Here is a 21,010-nt window from a genome sequence, read left to right as displayed (position 1 = left end):
AGGGGCAGGGGAAGAAAGGCCATCTACAGGGTACTGACACACCGCCTACAGGCACGCGGGCTCCTTCCGGCCCCATCGGTAGCATCCTTGGGCTCCTCGCTCCATCCAGCCCTGTGCACGCAGACCAAGCACGCACGCACACACACACACACAGAGGCACACGCTGAACTACAGAAAGGTTCATCTCTGGGCTGCGAAGGCAGCACCAGCAGTCAGGGTCTGCTGTGGTCCCAGTCACCCACATGTCCCTCACCCCTTGCCCTTGCTCTAGGTTATGCAAGATAGTGTCCCCAGCGCACAGCCAAACCTCCAGCCCTCTAAAGACAGGGAAAAGCTGGTGTGTCCACCCCAGGCTGGATGAGAGAAGCGTTTTCAATGACTAAACTTGGGGTTTGGGGCATGAGCAGGGGCAGACTCGGAGCACCAGGACTCCAGGGCTGGATGGGTGCAAGGAGCATCCCGGTGCGGGGTCCAAGGCATCGGTGCAAGCCCCCAGCAGGATGCCGTCTGCTTCCACAAGGGAATAGCCAAAAGCAGAGATCAAAAGGGCCTGGAGTCCCCAGCCTGTGACCAGTCACTGCCGGGAGGACACAGCCATTCACACCCCTTCCTCTGCCCCCCATGGGCCTCACTGCCTGCTCGCTGCCGCACAGCTCAAGAGCTTCATCGCCAGCACCACAAAGTCCTCCTGCGCCCATCCTGCCGGCGGCATTGTCAACACATGCCGTGTTTATGTAGGACCTACCACACACGGCGACAGCGCGGTCCCTCCCACCCTCGCCACTCGCGCAGCAGAGGGTTTCTGGAGCCGCACTTTCGCTGCAGTTGGGCCCCAGGGAAAGGAACAAAGGAGCCATTTTCATCTCCAGCCTCGCCGGGAGCGGAGGGAGAGGGTGAGAGAAAAGGCCAGTGTGTGCAAAGCACAACAGCCGGCAGGAAGCTTCCCCCCCAGGTTTTGGGGGTTTGGGGCTTCTTTCCCCTCTCTGTTCCTCCTTTTAAAGAAGGGAAGAGGCAGCATTAGGACAGTTAAAACCAACCAAGCGCTGGCCCCAGGCACGAGCAGCCCTTCCTGGGCTGATGTTCCTCTCCTGCTCCCGGGGCCCTGCGAGGCAAACGGTTACTGATGCCGTGGTCTTCCAGCGAGGGAAAGGGAAGGGACCACCTCCACGGCAGCCCAGAAATCATGTTTCTGAACTGATGTGCCGCTTATGATGATTTTATGGCCTGTCAGCGGCTTTAGGGGAAACAGAACCATGGTAGGAATGAAGAGGTGGTGAAGCACGATACACGACAGGTTCACTGCCTGAGAGAGACAGGTTGATGCAAGGCTGGGTTTTAAACACATTTGCAACCTCAGGCTTATTCTCCATTAGAAATTCTGGACTAACGTCAAACACAAGGGTTTTCTTTTGAAAAGAGAACTGCACAACAGAACAAACATTATCAAAACAGGAGGCTGCTGCAGAGCTCATTACAAACTGCCATGGTCCAAGAGACCTAAATCCAGCTTTAACATCTTTGGAGGTGAACCCCACTGGCAAACACGCATTTTGAGGTTGTTTTGGATACAGTTTGGCTGCTGCGCAGGCTGGCATTAATCGATAGGGACAGATGCACTCAAAGAGATTCCTGGTTGCTCGACAGTTGATGTGCCCTTGCAGCTTCACTCACGGGGAGAATTAAGGCACAATACATTCTCTAAATGGAGGGCAGTCACGTAAAGGACCAAGTCCCTGGGAAGTGGAAGGGCTCTCACGGTGCTGGATCCCCTCCTCACCTGGGCTGGCTTGGACACAGAGGTCTAAGGGTTTCCTCTGGCCTGAAGGTCTTTGCATCTCCCCACCTGACACAACACTGCCTTGCCCTGGCCAGATACAGGCCGGCAAAGCAGGTCATGCACTCCAGATGCCCACCCAGGAGGAAGGAGGGCAGACAAACAGCCGAGCAGCCATGATCCCAGGTGTCATCTAACCCAGTGTCTTGCAAAGCACGCAGCCAGGCAAGCACCTTCCAGTGAAGCACCAGAGAAAGGGTTCCGTGGGGAGCTGGGGGACATGTGCCGAAGGGAAGGGATGGCGGGTGAACAATAAGGCTCTCTCGGTGACCAGCCTGGAGGTTCTCACGAGGGGCAGCGGAGCAGGAGCTCGGCTCCCCACCCCACACTGATTAGAATAACAAATGAGCCCACAGCAGCAGCCACGTTGCCACTCCCCATCTTTGACTCAACCTCAGATGCAGCCATTTGCAGTCTCTGCCATCAGAGCGTGAACATGCAGTGGGATGTGCGTGGCGGCTGCCTGCGGCATGCAGGACCTCAGTGGGTCCTGGCATGGAAATGAGGACTTGCCTGCAGGGCCCCATACTGTGCTGAGGCCCTGATGATTCTCACTTTGGTTTCTGGCTTCCTTTCATCCACATCAGCTCCCCTTGCAGCGCCTGGGATGTGTAAGGGCTGCACTGCCCTGAACAAGCCTGAGCTGTGGGTGCAGGAGGAAGCTGCTCCCCTACCACGCAACCTCTCCCCAGCAATCTGCCCCCTCCAAGGCAAGCATCTCTTTCAACTGTTTTCTTTTTAAGAGCTACACCCCCTAAATATTTCTACTGGTCACAGATGAAAAACAACACAACCCCCACTTCTTCAAAGACCACTTGATGACTTGGTGTAATTTCAAAAGCCATCCAAGAGTAACTGAGTATTTGAAGAGCTTCAGAATACAATTTCAAATCACTGTTGGCAAATCTCTGTGCAATATATCACTGTCCTCAAAGACACGATACACAGCAGGCACCACCTCTCTGAGCCACTGAAAATATCACCGTAGGTCACACCAGCTACAAGTTCTGCTCAGATCATAGCCCACATACTTCAGGAGTGAAACTATACATTCCTTCTGTTCTTAATCACAAGTAGAGAGGGAGAACAGTCCTGGCTTTTGGGACTTCTCTCATTTCAGAATTGCTGTCACATGTTGGATTTTCAAGGCATTGCGGGTCTGCCATGAGGCTTTCATCTCTGGCAATATCCCTATTGACCTGCATCGCCAGGTTTCTCCAGGAGGGAGAGAACCTGCACTCACTGCTTCTGAACCACGTTCATTTCCACCCAGAACGTTATCTTTAGCCAACACAAGCCTCACAGGTTTTGTTTTCAGACAATCCTCCTTCACACCTTCCACACAATCTACAAAACCCCAGCACCAGGGACCTAGCATCTCAGCAGGTTTGGGCTAGACAAATACCATGGTGTTATTAACACTGATGCGTTTCCCTTCTTGAAGGGAAAATGCTCACTCAAATACAACGGTTTCTTTTCCATTTCCTTCACACACAGGCATGTCCTCTTGTCCCAAGACGAAAATATCCAAGCTTGAGATCTCATTTAGTTGCCAGTGAGTAAGCCTTTGGCATGGTTGCAAACCTGATGTGAGTCAGGGGAGGGGAGGTCCTGTGGGTGCGCAGCAATTCACGATACTGAGGAACATGCAACTTTCTTATCCTTAGACAACTGTTGAGAGGCAGCGACACAACCTTGGAGCTTCAAGGCTGACTTTCACCGCTTTCTCTCGGTGTTACACCTACTGTAAGAGACAGAGATTTCTATTTTAGCACTTGTCTAATATTCCCCCCCTTAACTAAATAGGAAGATTTCATTTCCTTGCCTTTAAACTTTCCCCTCAATTGTTATCTGGCTACCAGCAAGGATCTGTGAGAAAGTGTCTCAGAAATAGAGATTTCTGGCATGCCACCTGTTCATAACTCAAATACACAGAACTATATATAAATACATGACATAGAACAAAAATACACACAAAGATACTGGGTGGATTTTCAAATGCATTCAGCGCGCTCCCTCTGAAGTCAATGAAAACCCAACCCAGCGCATCTCGTGAGAGTAAATATGTGAGGAAAACATACACATAAGAAAGGCAGAACTGGAGCACAAGCCAGCCTGGAGGAGGTGCATTCCCTGCGTAAAGCACTGCATCCCCACTGCGAAGGCTCAAGGAGTTCATAGGGCAGGAGGTCCTAAGCTTTCCAGATGTGTGTCAGAGCCCAGAGAGGGTCTGATGGACTTCTCTCTGCCCCGTGCTGATCTCTGTGGGAACATCAACAATTGACCTTCCAAATGTCCTTCTACACCAAGATGTGGATTTTAAGCTCTTTTTAATGAGAGCTAGCATCTAGAAACAAGGAAGAGCAGCGAACACCATGGCGATGGCCTAGCTCTGCTGCAGACACCCCTAGCAAGCATCGTACAAGAGCAGCCCATGGGCTACTGCTGGCGGATGGCTCTGGGACAGAATTCTAGTTGCTGCCCTTGCCTTTTTCCCTTGATTGCCACAATCCTCTGTTTGTTCATTATCCGGTGGTGGGGCATGTAATTTCTGAAGCTGGACTGGTACATCTTTATGCCATTTTCTCACCCACGCTGTCCCCTGCATATACATCTCCAGTGCAGAAAGGATGCTTCGTGCTAACCAGGACAATGAAAACTGGCCAAGAGCTCCCACGGATGACTGCAGTCTGCAACAGCACAGAACCCCCCCCGGCTGGCACATGCAGATATCTGAAAGTTTGTTCTTTCGCAGCAGGATTCTAAGATGATCCTGTGAGTTCAGACAAAATTACAAGCTCATTTACATGTAAATTGCTTCCGTAGCTTTGCAGAAAGGAAGGTTCTGCCGAGCAGTGTTGGACCCTGCATTTGGCCTGTCTTAAATTATAATATAACAACAATTATAATAATACAAATACTACTTTGTACACAAAGCACGCCCTCCCCTGCAAACCCTGGCATGCTTCGGTAGGTCCTACAGCCCTCTAGTCAATAATCACCCTCTGCACAGAGAGACATTGAGTGACTTGCCTGAAGCCACAGCAGAATTCTGTAGCAAGTCCAAAGAAAGCTTTGTGGCTCCTAGCTCTGCTCCTTGACCAGCGTTAACCAGCCCCAAATATATGCAAAAACCATCAAAGCTGAATGTGCCAGGAAGAAAATAAATCAGGAAACAAACAGAAAACCAACTCTGGGGTACCGTGAGGCCTCCTGGACTTTGCTGTTTGGTCAGGGGACTTGAGTGTTAAAAGCTTCTGTTATACTTGTACTCCGATCACACAGCAACTGTGAGTAAATCACTAAGTTCTCCTGTAGGCAAAAAGGGGTGGAAGGAAAGCTGCACCTCCCCTGACAAGGAGTGAAGAGTTGTCACCAAAAGACAATGGGCAGAAGAAGGGTGGGGAATATGCATCAGAAACAACCTGCAACAGCAGCAGGGGGTAAAGCCTGCAGTGGTTTGCTGCAGCATATCCACAGGGGCCAGCATCTCAATGCAGAGACACAACCTGACCCTGCAGAGACTGTCTCCTCTGCACACCACATTTTGCTCCAAGGAGGAAGCCATGGGGATCTAGAGAGAAGGTCTTTTCAAGCTGATTTTGATGCTTTACAGCTCAAATCTCTCTGAAAGGAAGGACATCGGCAATAACAAGAAGAGCCATCACAGTGAGGCTAGAGGGGAAAATGGAGCTGTGCTAGGGCACAACCCTGCTGGAACAGGGAGAATAGTTGGCTTTATTGAGGCTGTCTCCTCTCTGCTGCGCCAGGGCAGCGGAGATCTCTGTTTCATATGCTTTCAAGCAGCCCTCTGGATCCTGCAGAGCTGCTGAAGTTGTCCCTGTGAACAAATGGTCCTTTCTAGCTTCTCAAATTCTGTACAATAGCAAGGAAAAAATACTTGACAGTATCTCTTTAAAGATAAACACACTGTAAACAGGAGATCTCCCCCACCCCGGTAGCTTTCTTCCTCCTGCTTGTGCAAAAACCAGGGGTTGCGACCTTCCCTGGGGTTCAGGCACAAGGACAGGATGCGTGAGAATAAAGTTGCCTCTGTTTGCAGTGATACCATAGCTAATAGCACCAAGACCAACACTTAAAACATGCCTAATTTGAGGGCAGGGAGGATCTGGGTTTGTTTTTCTTGACTGAACTAGAAAGTTCATCTTTAAATCTGTTCAGCTTCAAGCATGTGAGCTTTTGGCCTCCTTTAAACAGGGGAAATACCATTCCGTTTCTGAAAAGAAGAAAAAAAATAGCACATGGAAGAACAGTTCTGCAGTCAGTAAAAGTTTGGCTAACAAAAGGACTCCAGAGTCACGTAAAGAACATTTAATCCATGGATTATAGGCTCGCACCTGGCAGAAACGCATGTGTAAATACAGGCGTGCAGAGCATCTACACCCTGAGCTAAGGCAGAGGGGAGTTCTGGAGCTGGGAGAGAGAAAAAGGATTCTTACTACTGATTTTCATAGTTAAATATTCCTCACTCGCACTCACACATACGCAGGCTGTTCCCAGAGAGCTCAGCCTTGGGAAGGATAAAGGATAGGGCTCAGTTCGGTCTGGGCTGGTGCTGAGTAGCTCCTCTTCTGTTCGCAGTGGTTGCGCAGCAAACTCTTATTTGTCGGCAGAGTTTTTACTGCATTAATTATCCTGTGAGTCACTGGGCAATGGACAGTAACTTGGCTCTCCCAGTTGTTAGAAGGGTGTAATTCAGCTCTAATGCAGCGGGTTGTCGAACACGGCATCTGGCAAGATGGAAACTTTCAGTTTCTTTTCAGGCCAGCTGTACTCCTTTGGAAGTTTAAACTGCAAGACAGCAAAGAGAACCAGTCAATGTACATCACTGCAACCTGCACAGAACAAACAAACCCAGGGCAAAGGCAGGCAGCCCCATGTTAGTATTATCTTTTAAAACAAGAGGCCACTAAGAAAACATTTCCCCATCAGTGTGTTTTGGACAGCAGTGGACATTAGATAATGCAGCCTCTGCCTCAGCTGCCAAAGTAAAGCTCGGAGCTTTCAGCCCAAGCACTGTTTATTTCATCAGACGGATCCTGAAGGGTTTCTGCCCCCATCACCCTTTCCCCTCCCAACCTCGCTGAAAAGTCATAGCAGAACTATCTCCCCTCCTACCTGACCATATCCCTTTCCTTGCACCTGCACCAGCCCCCATTTGCTTTAAAGTGAGACTTATGGCAGCTTCTGAACTCTTGTTGGTACAGGGTGGGATGTGAGCTAGCACGGCTCTGCTGGGTGACGGGCTTGCAAATGGCCATCATCTCTGGGTGGGCAAACCCTGGCTGAGGAAAGACAGTGTGCCTGAAGAGCATTTCTGCTCCAGCCCTACCCACCTCTGGTACAAAGGCTTCACAGGGTGCTGTACAACGCCTCATATTCACACAGGCACTCCGCTGCTCAGGCTGTTTCGCAAACATTGATTGAAGCACTCGGAACGGAGATTTTTTTGCCCCAGTCTGGTTTGCACAGCACTGTCTCTGGCGAGTGCACTCGTCCCATCCTGATATCGCCCCAGGGCATCCTGCCTCAGGCTGGGAAGTCACCCCATCATCTCTGACCCCAAACACAACCATGCAGGGACAGGGCTCCAAGGGGCCTTACATCACCAACCCTTCTCACAGCTGCATCTGACCAGGGCCCATGCATTCACAGAGACCTCAAAAACAGCTCTGTGGGAGGTGGGGGTGGAATCTCTTAAGCTACAAATCTGCCCCATCCAGAGTTGGATGGCAACCAGTTCTGCACAGGCATTTCATGCAATCCTGGTGTCCAGCCTGAGGGTCCAAAACATGTGGGGGACAGCTCTGGAAGCCAGCCTGCAGGATCTGCTATACCCACTGACACCATGATAGTCCCTGACACCCCAGAAGGACTCCCAGGAAGATTCCTTACTGGGATCCCACACCACCAGTAACAACCTGACCTGGAAGCAGCTTATCCAGAACAGTTACAGATACAGTGGTCCTCTTCTAGGAAAGTCCTCAGACCAAAGCCATCAATGCCATAAGCTTCCCAGGGCCTACATGAATCAGAGCTGGTGCAAGGGGGCACTGATCTGGGAATCGTTTATCCTTACCTAATTACTTGTCTTTCTTCCCATAAGCGCCCAATTTCTGAAGGACATTAACACATGCCCAGTGGCAAGTTCCTGCTAAAGGAAATCCCTTCCAGCTGCCTGCTCCACAGCAAGGATGGCTCTAGCATGAATTTGCTCCCAACCTTGCTCCATATGCAGCTGTGTATAAGGATAACCTTCAGTTGGTACCTACCGACCTGAGTATGCCAGGCTGGTGGTTCAGCATCAGAACCATGGAAGAAGGGTCCTTTAGGATAGTGGCTACTACAAACTTCCACTCTTTCTCTTCTAGGAAACATAAACAGCCCAAGACCCACTTAGGGCTGGTGTTTTTTTAACCTCAAGCCCTCATACTGAGGGGATTCTTCTGAGTTCAGTTCTAGGGTATGTAAAAAACATGCTAAAGATACTCAGATCATCTAACTTCACTTAACACAGGTGGCTCTTTATGCAGCAAAGGGAAGATTCTCATTGCAGCGCTTCATTCTACCACAGGAACATCATCAGCAACAGCAAGGGCTGCTGAGGAACGCCTTGGGTTGGCCCAACCCAGGGTCCTGCAAGTTACAAATCCTTGGAGGAATCTGGATGGTGAAAGCTCACATTTCATCTCGAGTATTTTCCTTTTTATAAACAGGAGTGGTTCCAAAGCAATCCTCTTGGAGAAGTCATCCTTTGCATTTGTTTATTTGCCACTTTTTAACACAGCAAAGTCACAGTAACTCAGAACCGAATGCCCGGTTGCTGTGCCAGGAGCTGCCATGCTCATTGCCTCTGCTTCTCAGTGGAGAGCGAAGGAACAAGAGCAGTCCAAAGCCTTAACTAAAGGGCCTTCAAACCAAAGTGCTCCTGGGCTTCTATGTCACTAGCAAAAATGAGCTTTGGATTAGGTTTAACTGGATAAAAGCTGGTCTGAAAGTCACTGCACAGCTAGCAGCGTGCTCCCCTCACTCACACAGTGAAGAATACCCTGGCATTAAATCAACTTTGGATTAAACAATTAGAGCCCTGAGATTTTCATGGGGGGAAGGGAGCAGGGTGAGGGATGGGAGGGCTGCTCTACAAACCAAGCAAAGTTTCTTTAGAGTCTGCAGGGAGCTGTAAAAAATGGGATTAAAAATATTACATGTCATTTCTGCCACTGCTCTTTGAAGTCAAGCAGAGTATTTATATGGCATGCATGGGAGACAGGGTGTTAAATGTTCCCCAGGAAGGGTTCACATGGCAGAGAGAAGTTTAGTACTGCACGGCAAAGCTTTGTAAAGCTCCCCTGGCTGCTGCTATGCGGCTTCCAGGCTGGTGATGGTCCTCTCCTTCACTTGGCAAGTGAAGGCCAAGCAGCAGATGTGAACCCCCCCCTCCCTGCTCCCCAGGCCCCAGAATGGAGGCCCCTATCACAGGTTGCTCAGCAGTAAAAGTACTGCTACCACTTTCAGCCTTTCTCAAAGCAGGGAAGGTGATGTGCCTGGTGCTCCTGTGGAAGGCACTATGCATGGCATGAAGGAAACCCCTCCACCTGGCTCAGGGGCTGCACCACCTTGATTTGGGGTGCTCACATACCATGTTGGGAAAGATGCTGGTGGAAAGGAAATGCAGAGTCTCGCTTAATACCCATCCCTGCCCCGTACTTCTTGCAACCCCTTCTCTCAGTGCCTTAGGTCACAGCAGATGTGAAAGTTTAGCAAGGCCTCATGTCTACGATGCAGGCTGCAGCCTGCGAGCAGAGGGGAGGATCAAAGTCAAGCTGCAGGATGGGCTAAGCTCTCTGGAACAGTACATGGGAGATATGGGAATGACGTAGCCTTACTTCCTCTGGAGAATTCAGATCTTCTAAATCTTCCAGCATTTTCTCTACGAACTCTTCAGTCAGTAGGATCTGCAAAGGAAATAAGAGTAGTTTACGCCTTTACACTCCTAGTTTTAGCTAATAGCCAAGAAACGGAACGACTTCTGCAGAGAGCAGACTGTACCAGCTCACTCCTTCCTCCATGTCCTCCTTTCCTGCAATACAAGGGTTTGAGGGCAAGGAGCTCCTAACTTTGCTTCCCACCCCAACCACTGAAAGAAAAAAAGTTAAAATTATACAGCAGTCTTTCTTTGACCCTCAATTATCTTCTTTAGTCTAAAATTAGAGGCTCAGCTTTAGACACAGGGAGTGGGGAAGAAGGAAAAGGGGTCAGGAGAACAACTGTTGGAGAGACAGTGGGAGACAGCCGCTTTCATCTGATCCATTGAAGTTAAGCTCAGTTTAATCAAGAAACAGCAGCACAGGGACCCATACAGAGCTGGTGCTCTGGGCACGGGGAGGGTTCTGACCCGAGTGCAGCACATCATTCAGATGAACCAGATGCTGGGTACGGGAGGTGGTCCCAGAGGTGCCTACGCCAGGCACCTCCATGTTGTATCACACATGCCTGTGCTAAGAAAGCTTTTAGCTCATCTCAAAGCCAGGCTGGGATGCACAAAGCAGCCCAGGAAAGCAGCTGAGGGCTACGACCCTGGCCCCATGGAGCTCCCCAGGTCACATACACCAGAGACACCGGGGGGAAAACCAGCCCCAGGAATTCAAGGGGAGGAACTCCCACCCTCTTACAAAAGCATGTGATAGCCAAAAGCAAACACGTCCTGCCTCTCTTCACAACAGCCATAAAGGCCAGAGCTCCAGGCAGGCCAGCTGGCTTGGCACAGGAGCAGAGACAGCAGTGCAGGACCAGGCAAACATCCCCACGCGGTGAGGGGGCCTTGCAGTGGCATTCCTGGGAGTTAGGTTGCAGCAGTATCCAGCAGATTAGTTCCATTTCAGCCTACAGGTTTGTTTCTCCCTTGCTGCTCCTCCTTTCCTTTCTTCACTCCACCTTTTCCTCTATCTCTGGCATTGCCTTCCATCCTGCAGCAACTACCTCCCCAGTGCCTCTTTTCTTACTCTTCCCTTTTTCTGTTCTCTCCAGCAATGAACTCTGTGCTCCCTCCCATAGAAGGAACCACTTCAGCACCAAACACTGATGGAGCTATGTGCCCAGCCCCACTCCTCTCTGCCTTCCCCTCCAGCTCACATTTGGAAGACGGGCAGCCACCACAAAGCCCCACCTCCTATGCCCACCAGCTCCTTGGTACCAGTAACACCAGTAAGGAGCAGGTGATCGGCAGGGTGACATGGGCTGTTTGGCAAGTGAAAGCCTCTGAGTTCCATTTGGTCACACACTAGCAGGACTATTGGACAGAAAGAGAAAGGCAAGATTCAGGTCTCCCTTTCTTCCTTTGTTGGCAAGAGATCTGGAAACACCAAATCCAGATCTGAGAGCTATCAGGTGCCTACCCTTCAACCTTGTCACCCTGCTGCCACTGCTGACAGATTTCCCAGGGGATGAGGGAACTGCACCCCCCCCCTTTCCACTACATTCCTTTCTTTGCCTAGCTTCAAGCAGGCTCCAGGCCAGGGCTTATGACCGAGCTGCTCAGTATGGATGCAGGCACCTCTATCAGGCCTTTCTGATCACACCTCAGCCTGAAAAAAACCTGCTTTAGCTAGGAGCCAGGAGCTTGCTGCTTTGGACAGGACTCTGCAACCTGGCACCAATCTGCAGACTGGCAAGCTGAGGAACATTGCACTAAAACACACAGTACCACCGCAAAGTGCTGCAGTCTCCTTGCAGGAGCCTGTAACTATTCTGCCTGTTGAACTGGAGACACCCGTTTGTTGACTAGTTGCAGGAGGAGGAAGCTGTCTGTCTGTGTTGGAGGCAGGAGGGCAACCTGATCGCTCAGCTCACAAGGAAGAGCTGGGTGGGGAGCCGGGGCTCTGCGTGGAGCAGATCGCTTTCTGCGGAGGTGCAGCCTGCAATGGGGTGAGGGAATGAAAACAATTTGGCAGACATCAAAATCTACAGAACAGCCGGAAAAAGGAGGAGGAATTGGTATTCGCAGCAATCAGGGAAAGCAGCAAGGAGGAAATGAATATTCAGCCATTCGTGGATGAGCAAAAATGCCAGAGGTTGGGATGGGTGAGAGAGCAGCAATGAGGAGCCGTGGCTTTGGCAAGGGGACGAGAAGACAAGCGCAGCAGGAAGACCCCTGGGCGCTCCTGAGGTGCCAGAGGCAGGAGAGAAATGGGAACCACGTGTGCAAGGCAGCCAGCTGCTCCGAGGCTGGAGGCAAAACAAGACAGGGTATGCAGCAGTAAACAGCAAAGGGTGGAGAGAGTGAAGGGGGGGATAAGTCAGTCCAGGCTAAACCACAGACTCCCAGAGTAAGGACAAAGCTAGGTGGAGCACTATGGCTAGCACTGACCTGGGGTGCAACCCCCTGAGATGGCTGATGGCTTTCCCCTCTCAGTGAGTTTTGGTAATCCAGCTGAAAAGAAAAGCCCCAACCAACCAAATTCCACTGATGCAGTGATCTGAACTGGCTTCCTGAAGGGTCTGACAAGTGCACTGGGACTGGAGTCCACAGCTCAACTGTCTCGTGGCCCGTGTTTATGAGATCAAAGCAATGGGAAAGGATTGCAGAGCTGCTCTGCAAGCCTGCATAGACAAACTGCTGCAGTGACATTCACAGTGTGTCACTCAGAGCCTGTCCTTAACAACAGGAGACAGGAAAAAAAAAACCACCCCAAACCCTACAGCCTCACGTTGCTGGGTACAGCTCTTCCTCCTGGAGAAGGGAGTCTCTGAGGCATGGGTGCAACTGAACATAGAAGCAGCCACATCCTCAGCTCAGGGAACTGGCTCTCCTGAGGATGCAGGGGGGAAGGCATGTGTCTGCAGCACACTAACTGCCGAAGAGGGCTTTGAAGCAAGAGGTACTGTCATCCTGCCTTCACATCTAGGCAAGATTTCTCCTCTTAGAAGTAGCCCAATCAAAATGGCCCAGGAGCATTATGGCCTGTGCTCATAGATCAGGCTGCCATCCCCACCTGCAATCAGCAAAACCACCTTCATGCCGGTGAGTCTTTGCTCCTATGGAGAAGGATGAGAATAAATCCAATCCCATCTCAGCCTCCCTCACTCACAATATTTCACATTTCCAGCTCTTGTAGCATGCCTGCTCCTGCACAGTATGATACCCCATTACATTAACACACACACGTTATATGTGCATGATATTAAAGGTGACATTCCCAGCAAATAAACATGACAGACTGCCATTGCTCTAGGCACCTAATTTAATTTCCTCTGGGATTTAAACCTTAGAAGCTCAAATTAAACAAATAGGCCCTGTTCACTTTATATTTCAGACCTGAATCTAGAGTTTTCCTCCGATGCTGTTAACTGATCTTATCAACAGGACACTGCACAGAGATCACAATGATGAAGCAGCTTATTCCCTTCCCAAAGGAAAACAGAGCCTCGCTGTTGTGCTGCAGCCATGGGAAAATGCAGCACAATCTGGAGGGGAAACGGAGCCATCCCATGCACCCTGATCAGGCCTCCTCTCCCATGAAATCTCCCGGCTGGTGCTGAGGAAGCAGAGGCCCTCTCCCGAGTGGCAGCAGGCGCCCTGGGTGCCGCAGAGCTCGCAGCACTGTGTTTTCACAGCTCTGTGCAAACACTCCTGCTGGCCCAGCCTGCTGGAGCTGGTTACAGGGTGTAGCTCAGCCTTTCTAATGGCTGTTTGCAATATGAACAGGGAACGGCCTCGCCAGCCAGCTGCAGGTATCTGAAACATCTCCGTCGGTGCTGCACGGTCCTGCTTGCACCAGGATGTCCCTGACCTGAACCAGAGAGGCCCAGACACGTGCTATCCTATTGCTAGCAGATCAAGATTCCATTTTCTGTGTGCTTTGTGGCTGTTAGTCATGCTATGGATGCTTGGAAGATGATGACTAGCCAACAGATACATCCCTGTTTCCTATCACAGGTACCTACCGCATAACCGAGGTCCGAAGTTTGGGTTCTCACTCTTCACTAACAACTGCATGTGCCCAGACATGCTACAAAATACCAGGCTAGGCAGTCGTATCCAGGTGGATGTGCTCGGGGAACACATGGGCTACATGCATGATGTCTCCCTCTCGTGGCAAGACTCACCTGAGCTTGCTTCTTACCATACAGAGCTTACCTACGGGTCAACTGAAGCAGCTCGTGTTGAAGCTTTTCATGCCCGCGGATAGTTGAGAAACCTGTATTGTGACTTGTTACAGGTATGTGGCTGCAAGTGTATGAAAACAGGTGAGATCTGAAAACGTACACAAGGTCATGGGGCTCCAGGGCTGACTTTGAAAGCAAGTGGTGCTTAGTGAAACATTAGAGACTCTATAATAGTCAGCTTACAGGTACCACCCCACAGTTAACACCCCATCTTGTATAAGGGTTCAACACTGTTATAAGGGCTTGAAGTTCTCAGCTCAGGAAAGGCTGGTTGAGGCCAGAGGTCACACTCATGTTGAAAGCCTGGCACAGCTCTGATCAAGGAGGACCCTCGGAAGCTGAGCTTGGAATCAAGCTGCAGCTCTTTCCAGCTTCAGGAAACATGCTTTGTCCAGGGCAAAACACAAGGGACTGGGAGAGGGACAATTAAGCAGGGGTGCTTTTACTGATAATACCCCATTTTCTTGCCTACCTAGAAACAAACCAAACAATCCCTTTGCCCTAGCACTTTGTTTGCATTAAACACTGCCGCTTGCTTTTCTAGCGGGTTTGTCAAAGAAAAGAAACCACATTTTATTAGTTCTGGACTTAGTACAGAGCTGTCTTATACAGCTCAGCCAGGCAAGGTGGGGACACATTGCAATAAACCCCTATATAAACCATGCCAACTCTTCCAAAGAAACTGTTCAACCATCCAGGTACTACGTCTGGAATGGGTGGAGCAGTTGTACCCTAAGCCACATGTCATCTGTTAGAGCTGGAAGTCTCTAGAAGCTTTTAGGAGCCCTCTGCCCTGAAAATGTTTCAACAGCACAGTAAAAAGCAAAGTTAAAGTGTGTCAGCGTTTCCCAATGACATTAAACATTATCAAGAAACCCCCCTGATGAATCACTCTTTGTGCATCCCCCAGCCCATCCCTCTGCTCTCCCCTTCTTTCTTCACACTGCTTTGCTTTGACTGCAAGTGGTTCAGGGCAGAGGTCTTGTCACATCACTTCCACGTCACAACCAGCCCTGACACTACCTGGAGAGGCCACCTTGCTGCCTGAACCCACCAGAGCTCTCATTACAGCCTCAAAGGTACCAGTATTGCAACAAACACCTTTGATGGGGAATTCCACTGTTGCTCTTCCAGGAGATTCATAACCCTCCTTGTAAAGGAAAAACATCCACTCACAGATGCCTCGGGGACCCTGTTGCTTCACACTGCGGTGTTACAATCCATGAAGAGGAAGTATATGATGACGCTGAAAGATTTTGACCTTGTGGGATCTCTCCATGACATTCCCAACTATGAGGCTGATTGCAAGGACCTGGCCTTCTCAGAGGCTAGCCTGACTGAGATATGTCTTTCAGACAGGCTGCTTTGAGTGAACACATAAAGCTTGGCTCAGATGGGAGAGCACTGAAAAGAGAGCCAAGGCTACAGGCAATACTAATTCTTTCAGAGTGAAAAAGCAAAGGAAGAACAGGCATTTCATGGAATGCTCCAAGTGGGTGGAAGAAAACCTACGCAAACTTGCCAAAATGTAGTTTGAGCAGCAAGGGAGGGGCATTAGGTGGTAGGATAGACAGTTGGCTTAAGAAAGATGAAAGAACTTGACTCACCCAAAACTAGCCTGGACAAAGTGCTAGAGAACATGCTGCAGGAGAGGTGATACAGGGAGGATCGTGATGACCTAATGGGACATATGTACCCTAGTGTAGGTTTCACCCAGCGTCTCATTCAGCAGTGATGAAGAACACAAAGGGATAATGCAGTGAGGTTTTGGGGAAGATGATAAGCTGGCTGAAAGAGTGCTGGCTTAGATTTCCTAGAACTGCTACAGAATTTGGGGGAAGCCACTCAAGAGATTCTGTAAAGAGCTTTTCTTTGGGTAGATGCATCAAACTGCTTTGGAGAACAGCAGGATGTAGTTATACATGACTTAAACCAGTTTGTGAGTGTTGTCTGTAAACTCACCACACGAGGCATAACACATCCATTATAGTTTGGGGAGACAATCCCCCCTATCTCTTCAAGAGAAGACCTGACCCAACTCCAACTTGCAAGTGGGCACCTCAAGCACCAGAGTAGCTCTTTCAAGCATTGCTTAGAACCTCTACTGCTGCCATTATGCCAATGTGCGTAAATGATTTAACATGTGGTATAGCAGAGAGAAGAACCAGATGTGCTCATTTCCAGGGGAATGTCCTAACTCTACCGGAACAGAGTCATTCTCTTGTGCTCTCTGTCTCTGTGACTAATTCAGTGTTTTATATGATGTGGAACAACTCCAATTGGACGAGCTGAGGAAGAACCAAAATACCCTGTAGTTGTGGTGTCCATAAAGCCAAGAAGTAGAAATGCGGGTTCAAATAAAAGGAAAGGAATAAAACACGAGTTTCTCATATCCTACGCAACTGTTTTATCCCTCAAATATTGATTAGAGAAGGCAAAACTTCTAACAACTCCAGCTCTGTTCTGCAAAGCTAGATTATTATTTTTCTGTTTTTATTGAAGAAAACCTTCTATTTCTGGTTTCATTCAACACAAAAGGATTTTTTTTTTTTTCAGCTTTTGGTCTCTTTAAGGCTTTTGTTTCAGCAAGAAAAACTGAAAATATTTAAAGATTGGGCTCAGGCTGATCTTCTTCCCCAGATTTTTCACTTAGGTTGCCAAACCGAAAGAATGGATTGTCCCCCATGACCCTGCTCACACTAATCCCCACCCCCACCGCCGACACAGCACAGATAGTGCATGTTGATAGCTCCTGAATGCTGGATGCTTCCCACAGCCTCCATATACCTATCCTGCCTACAGGCACATTTAACATTTCCTATGAGAAGTTTGACCTTGCTGTCCTAAGCATCAACTTATTTTTCCATGCTGGATGCCTTTTCATTTTTTTTTTTTTTTAAGGCTTTTAGGGGAAAAGGACTCAAGTGATCTCAGAGAGGTATTCTGGAAAAAGTATTTTGTGACAGTACTAACAAATGTGTATGATCATTCTGTTGCAAAACAAGAGAACTACCCCTTACGAGATTAGCCAGAAAGTACTCTGGAGGTCAAGAGGAAGTCTTCCTCCTGATCATGGAAATGCTTTGCCAAGTCAGAAGCCTCGGAAAGTCACTGTTGGTCCACAGCCTGTCAGAGAAAAGCAGATAAATGCTCTGAAGAGTCCTTCTTCATTGAGCATGTCCAAACCCAAGGCAGGTCTGCCCCAAACACAGGGAAGAGGTAGCTAAGGAGCAGTTTTCCCTCTGATCATTCCTCTGTGTGAGGGATTCCTCTGAGTGGTGAGGGATTGCTATGGCACCAAGCACATCAGGACTAAAGGCAGGGAAATTCTCCAGCCCTCTCAGCATTTCTGCTGGAAGTCAGGCCGTGTGGAGGAGGAGGAGAAGGAATTTGCCAACTTGAATGAAGGGGAGGAAAGGAAAGCAGAGATGGCCCAGGATGGGGGGAAGACAGAGACACAGAAAAACAGGATGGAGAGCAGATCAGAGGCCAAGGCTGGAGGCAACACAAAGGGCGAGGAAACTGGAGGAGAACCCCATTTCCACAGCCTCAGCATCCACATCCCGTCTGCTGGATGTCGCAAACCTACTGGCATGGGAGGCAAGCAAAGCGTGTCCTCTAGCAGTGGCTGGTGCCAGAGGATGATACCCCACCACTGCTGCGAGCTGCTCAGTTCACACGGAGACACAGACCTTGTGCTGAGAATTGAAGGGTGCCAACTGCAAATGAACCATAGCCTCCATCTGCCGAATCATCCTGAAACTGAGTAAGTTACCTGGAAAAAAAGCCCCTCTAGACTCAGAGACCAGTGACATTGGGCATACAAAACTTTGGAAATGGCTGCAGAGAGTGCCTGTGCCATGCTAATTTGGCTCCAGTGTACGTCTGCCTCACAAAACAAATCTGTAATCACAGGATCGCCTGCAGTTTTTCTCCCACAAGACCTATGCCCTGCTCAGTCCTCAGGATGGTTCTGCTCACTGAATGCAGCATTAGTCATCATTTCTTTGCATTATCATTCAAGTTGCTTCCCTGTTCCCTCCTACTCTCTTCCCCTTTATTTAGTATGCTCCATCCAACTACTGCCAGCATGGATTACACTGGAAGTACCTAATCTTACTGTCCTTACCGCTCTCACAGCCTCTGACGTGCTCAGCCTTACATTTCAGCGAGGCAGAGAAGTGCTCCTCTCCATGCAGCAGATGGGGGAGGGAGGCTGGAAGAAGCAAAGAGCCTTAACAAAGTCACAGAGAAAATCTGCAAGAGCAGGGAGCCAAACATGGCTCTTCGACTCCCAGGCTGCCCCCCCTGCCCCAGAGAGATCCCTTCTCCTGACCTGCAAGAACAAATTTTAATCTCTTCCTGAAATTGTTTCTGGTGCTCATCTGTGGAGCTGGAATGCTTGGCAAGCACGGAATTAATCTTCGCAGGATGACTGGAAGAAGGTTTTCCTGAACAGACATGGGAAAATAAGTGAAGAGAAAATTGGATCTGAATGTCTTCTCCTTGTGGGTGCCTGTCTCGAGACTTGCAGGTTTCTGTTTGCCCACTCATCCCTGCAGGGCACAGGGGTATCCACAGAGGAATTCCTCCTGGCCTCCTTCTGCTGTTGGGAACACAGGTCAGACCTCAGGTCTCGAGCTGAGCACCCAGAAAACATGGAATACAAACTCAGCTGCCACACGACTACATTTGAGCTCAAGACTCTGTGGAAAAGCATTAAGAGGAACAGAGTAGTAGAGGCAGAACAGGATCCAATTCTCCAGGGCAACATTTAAAGACTTAGCCATAAAACTATTGTGATTTTTCTGCAATTACCTGTCTCATTTACTACACACCTCTTAATTTTGACAGACAAACAAAGAGGAAGTCCTATAGGCAAGAGTATACCTTATTCCACACTCCTGATTCATGTCGCGTCTCTGTGCACTGAATGAGGCAGACATGCTTTGTGAAAAGTAGGTATGATCGATCCTTCAGTTAGATACAGCATCAAAATACACATGCAACAGAGGCAAGGCTGAAGTGCAGAGACATTTCTTACATTCTGTGTGCTAGATTTTGCAGTTAACAAGGAGTCTAACTCCAGGTTTGTTTTTACTGCACTGTATTGGCTCATATGGCAGAGTCTGCAGCAGTATCTGATGCGTAACGTGTACGTTGTACATGATCAAAGACTTGAGTGCCATCTTCTTCCCTGGAACAATGACTGCCTAAAGCAGCAGGAGCAGAAGTTATCTAAAGGTAGGGTTAAACAAACCTCCTTCTCCCCTCTGGGGAGAGTAAGCAGTCCAGGTGAGCAAGGTAGGAGGGGAGAACAGTCTGCTTTGTGCTAGGCAGGCAGAGAGCTCCACATAAAAGCACAGGAGCTTTGCAGAAGCATGTCCTGACTCCCATCACTGGAGACTTAATGATGGTAATTCCCAAAAGATGATGCATGCTGACAGGCTTTGACACAAACTACCCCAGGATAATATTAATATGTATTAAAGGCTCAGGCAACTTTATTGGGACGGGCTTGATCAGAAACACATTTCAACAGACCTTTATCATCTGCCGGAACATAAGTAAGGGAGGGAGGGAGAACACATGAACAACCTCACCTTGCTTTGGGTAGGTTTTAGAGACAAACAAGGTTGATCTGTGAGATTAACTGCATGCTTGGCTCAACTCAGACACTGGACCAAGAACCTTGGATGCTCCACCAGGAATACGAATGTCACCATGGGGTCGTTAATGTCAGAGTCTGTCTGCATGGTCAGCATCCCTAACCCTTCAACATGTGGCCTTTTGCTGTGCATCTGGAACATCCACCCCTTGGAAAGGAGAGGAGAGGTGCTTAGGGAGGCAGTGTGGGGGCTCTGCTGTCACAGCACTGGGGGAAGGGGGGGTGGAAGAAAGAACCACGGAAGCCTTTGATCATGTGTAATGTTAATGCCAAGTGTTACACATCAGAGACTTTGCCAGGGTAACTAGCATATAAACAGGAGCCTAGTGTTAACAAGGAGGACTTATTGAATATGTTTGTACATTTCTGAGTCAAAGCAATTTCCCTACTCAACAATACATGACACAGTGGAAGAAGTTCAGAAATAAACCAGCCTGACATGCTTAGACCTTTAATAGAATTTGGCTTCTTAGAAGTAATTAAATGTTACTTAAATGAAAAAAATTATAAAAAAAAGAAAAAAGAAAAAAAAAAGTCCAAGTACTTGGGAAAGGTGCCAATTTGACAGCTCTAGAGAATGAAATAATCTCATCATCCCCAGAGCATGGGCAGCAGCAGGACAGGCTTCCCTTACTAACATGCCTCAAACGTGACCTGGAAAGGCTGTTGATAGAAACGGGGTATACAATCTCCGTGGTCTAACAACTCCTGGCCTTTTCTGCTGAGACAGCTAGAACAGCCGAGTGCCAGCTGTGGTGGGGATACAGACACCTGTCCGGTGGGAATGGCCCTGGGACCTGCCAAGCTCCTGTCATCTGCTAGCCCTCCACTGCAGCACAGCGACTCTCAGCTCATTGCTCAGCCTGGGAGCAGGGGCTGACTGCAGCAGCTCTATGGCCTGTCCCACCTTGGACATGCTCCACTCCAGCCCACGGCATGTAAACAGGAGGTACTGTGTTTAGTCTGCAGGTTTGGGCTTTCACTGCACCAAAGCTCAGCCTCAAGAGAAGGCAGTTGCTGGCTGCTGCAGAGCCAAGGTCGGGATTTTTCAGGCTCTTATTTCTCCCCTAAGATAGGGGAAAAGTCCACAGGAGACGCTTGCCATCTTTCTTTCTCTCTATGGGCTCTCCATTTACTTGTCTTTGCAACAAGCCCCTGCACTGCAGTGATCTGCTTTCAGCCACCAGCTCTCCTTGGAGCTCATCGCTGTGCCTGGGGTCCCAAGCAGGGGAGGAGGAAAATCCTCTCTGGGCCTTGCTGTGAAAGCTTTGCAGGGCTTGCCAACTCGGCCAGCCCAGGCTGCAAGGGACTGAACCAAACAC

General features: G+C 49.3%; 1 protein-coding gene across 3 annotated transcripts in view; it reads right to left on the bottom strand.

The window, feature by feature from the left end:
- Positions 1-6,151: 6,151 nt before the first annotated feature.
- The window catches only part of SUFU (SUFU negative regulator of hedgehog signaling), a 90,298-nt gene continuing 75,439 nt past the window's right edge, over positions 6,152-21,010 (bottom strand). For all 3 annotated transcript variants that reach the window (XM_061372562.1, XM_061372563.1, XM_061372564.1), the window contains exons 11-12: positions 9,742-9,810; positions 6,152-6,646 (exon numbers count right to left, since the gene is read on the bottom strand). In XM_061372562.1, coding sequence (XP_061228546.1) covers positions 6,557-6,646; positions 9,742-9,810 — 159 coding nt within the window. In that variant the 3' untranslated portion in view covers positions 6,152-6,556. The remainder of the gene's footprint in view (positions 6,647-9,741; positions 9,811-21,010) is intronic.

Source organism: Neopsephotus bourkii, unplaced genomic scaffold (genome assembly GCF_033783945.1).
Source record: "Neopsephotus bourkii isolate Nb327-2 ecotype Australia unplaced genomic scaffold, CSIRO-AGI_Nbou_v1 NB_1615, whole genome shotgun sequence".
Taxonomy (NCBI): Eukaryota; Metazoa; Chordata; class Aves; order Psittaciformes; family Psittacidae; genus Neopsephotus; species Neopsephotus bourkii.
The sequence above is the reverse complement of the archived record's forward strand: the minus strand, read 5'-3'. Positions and strand labels throughout refer to the sequence as shown.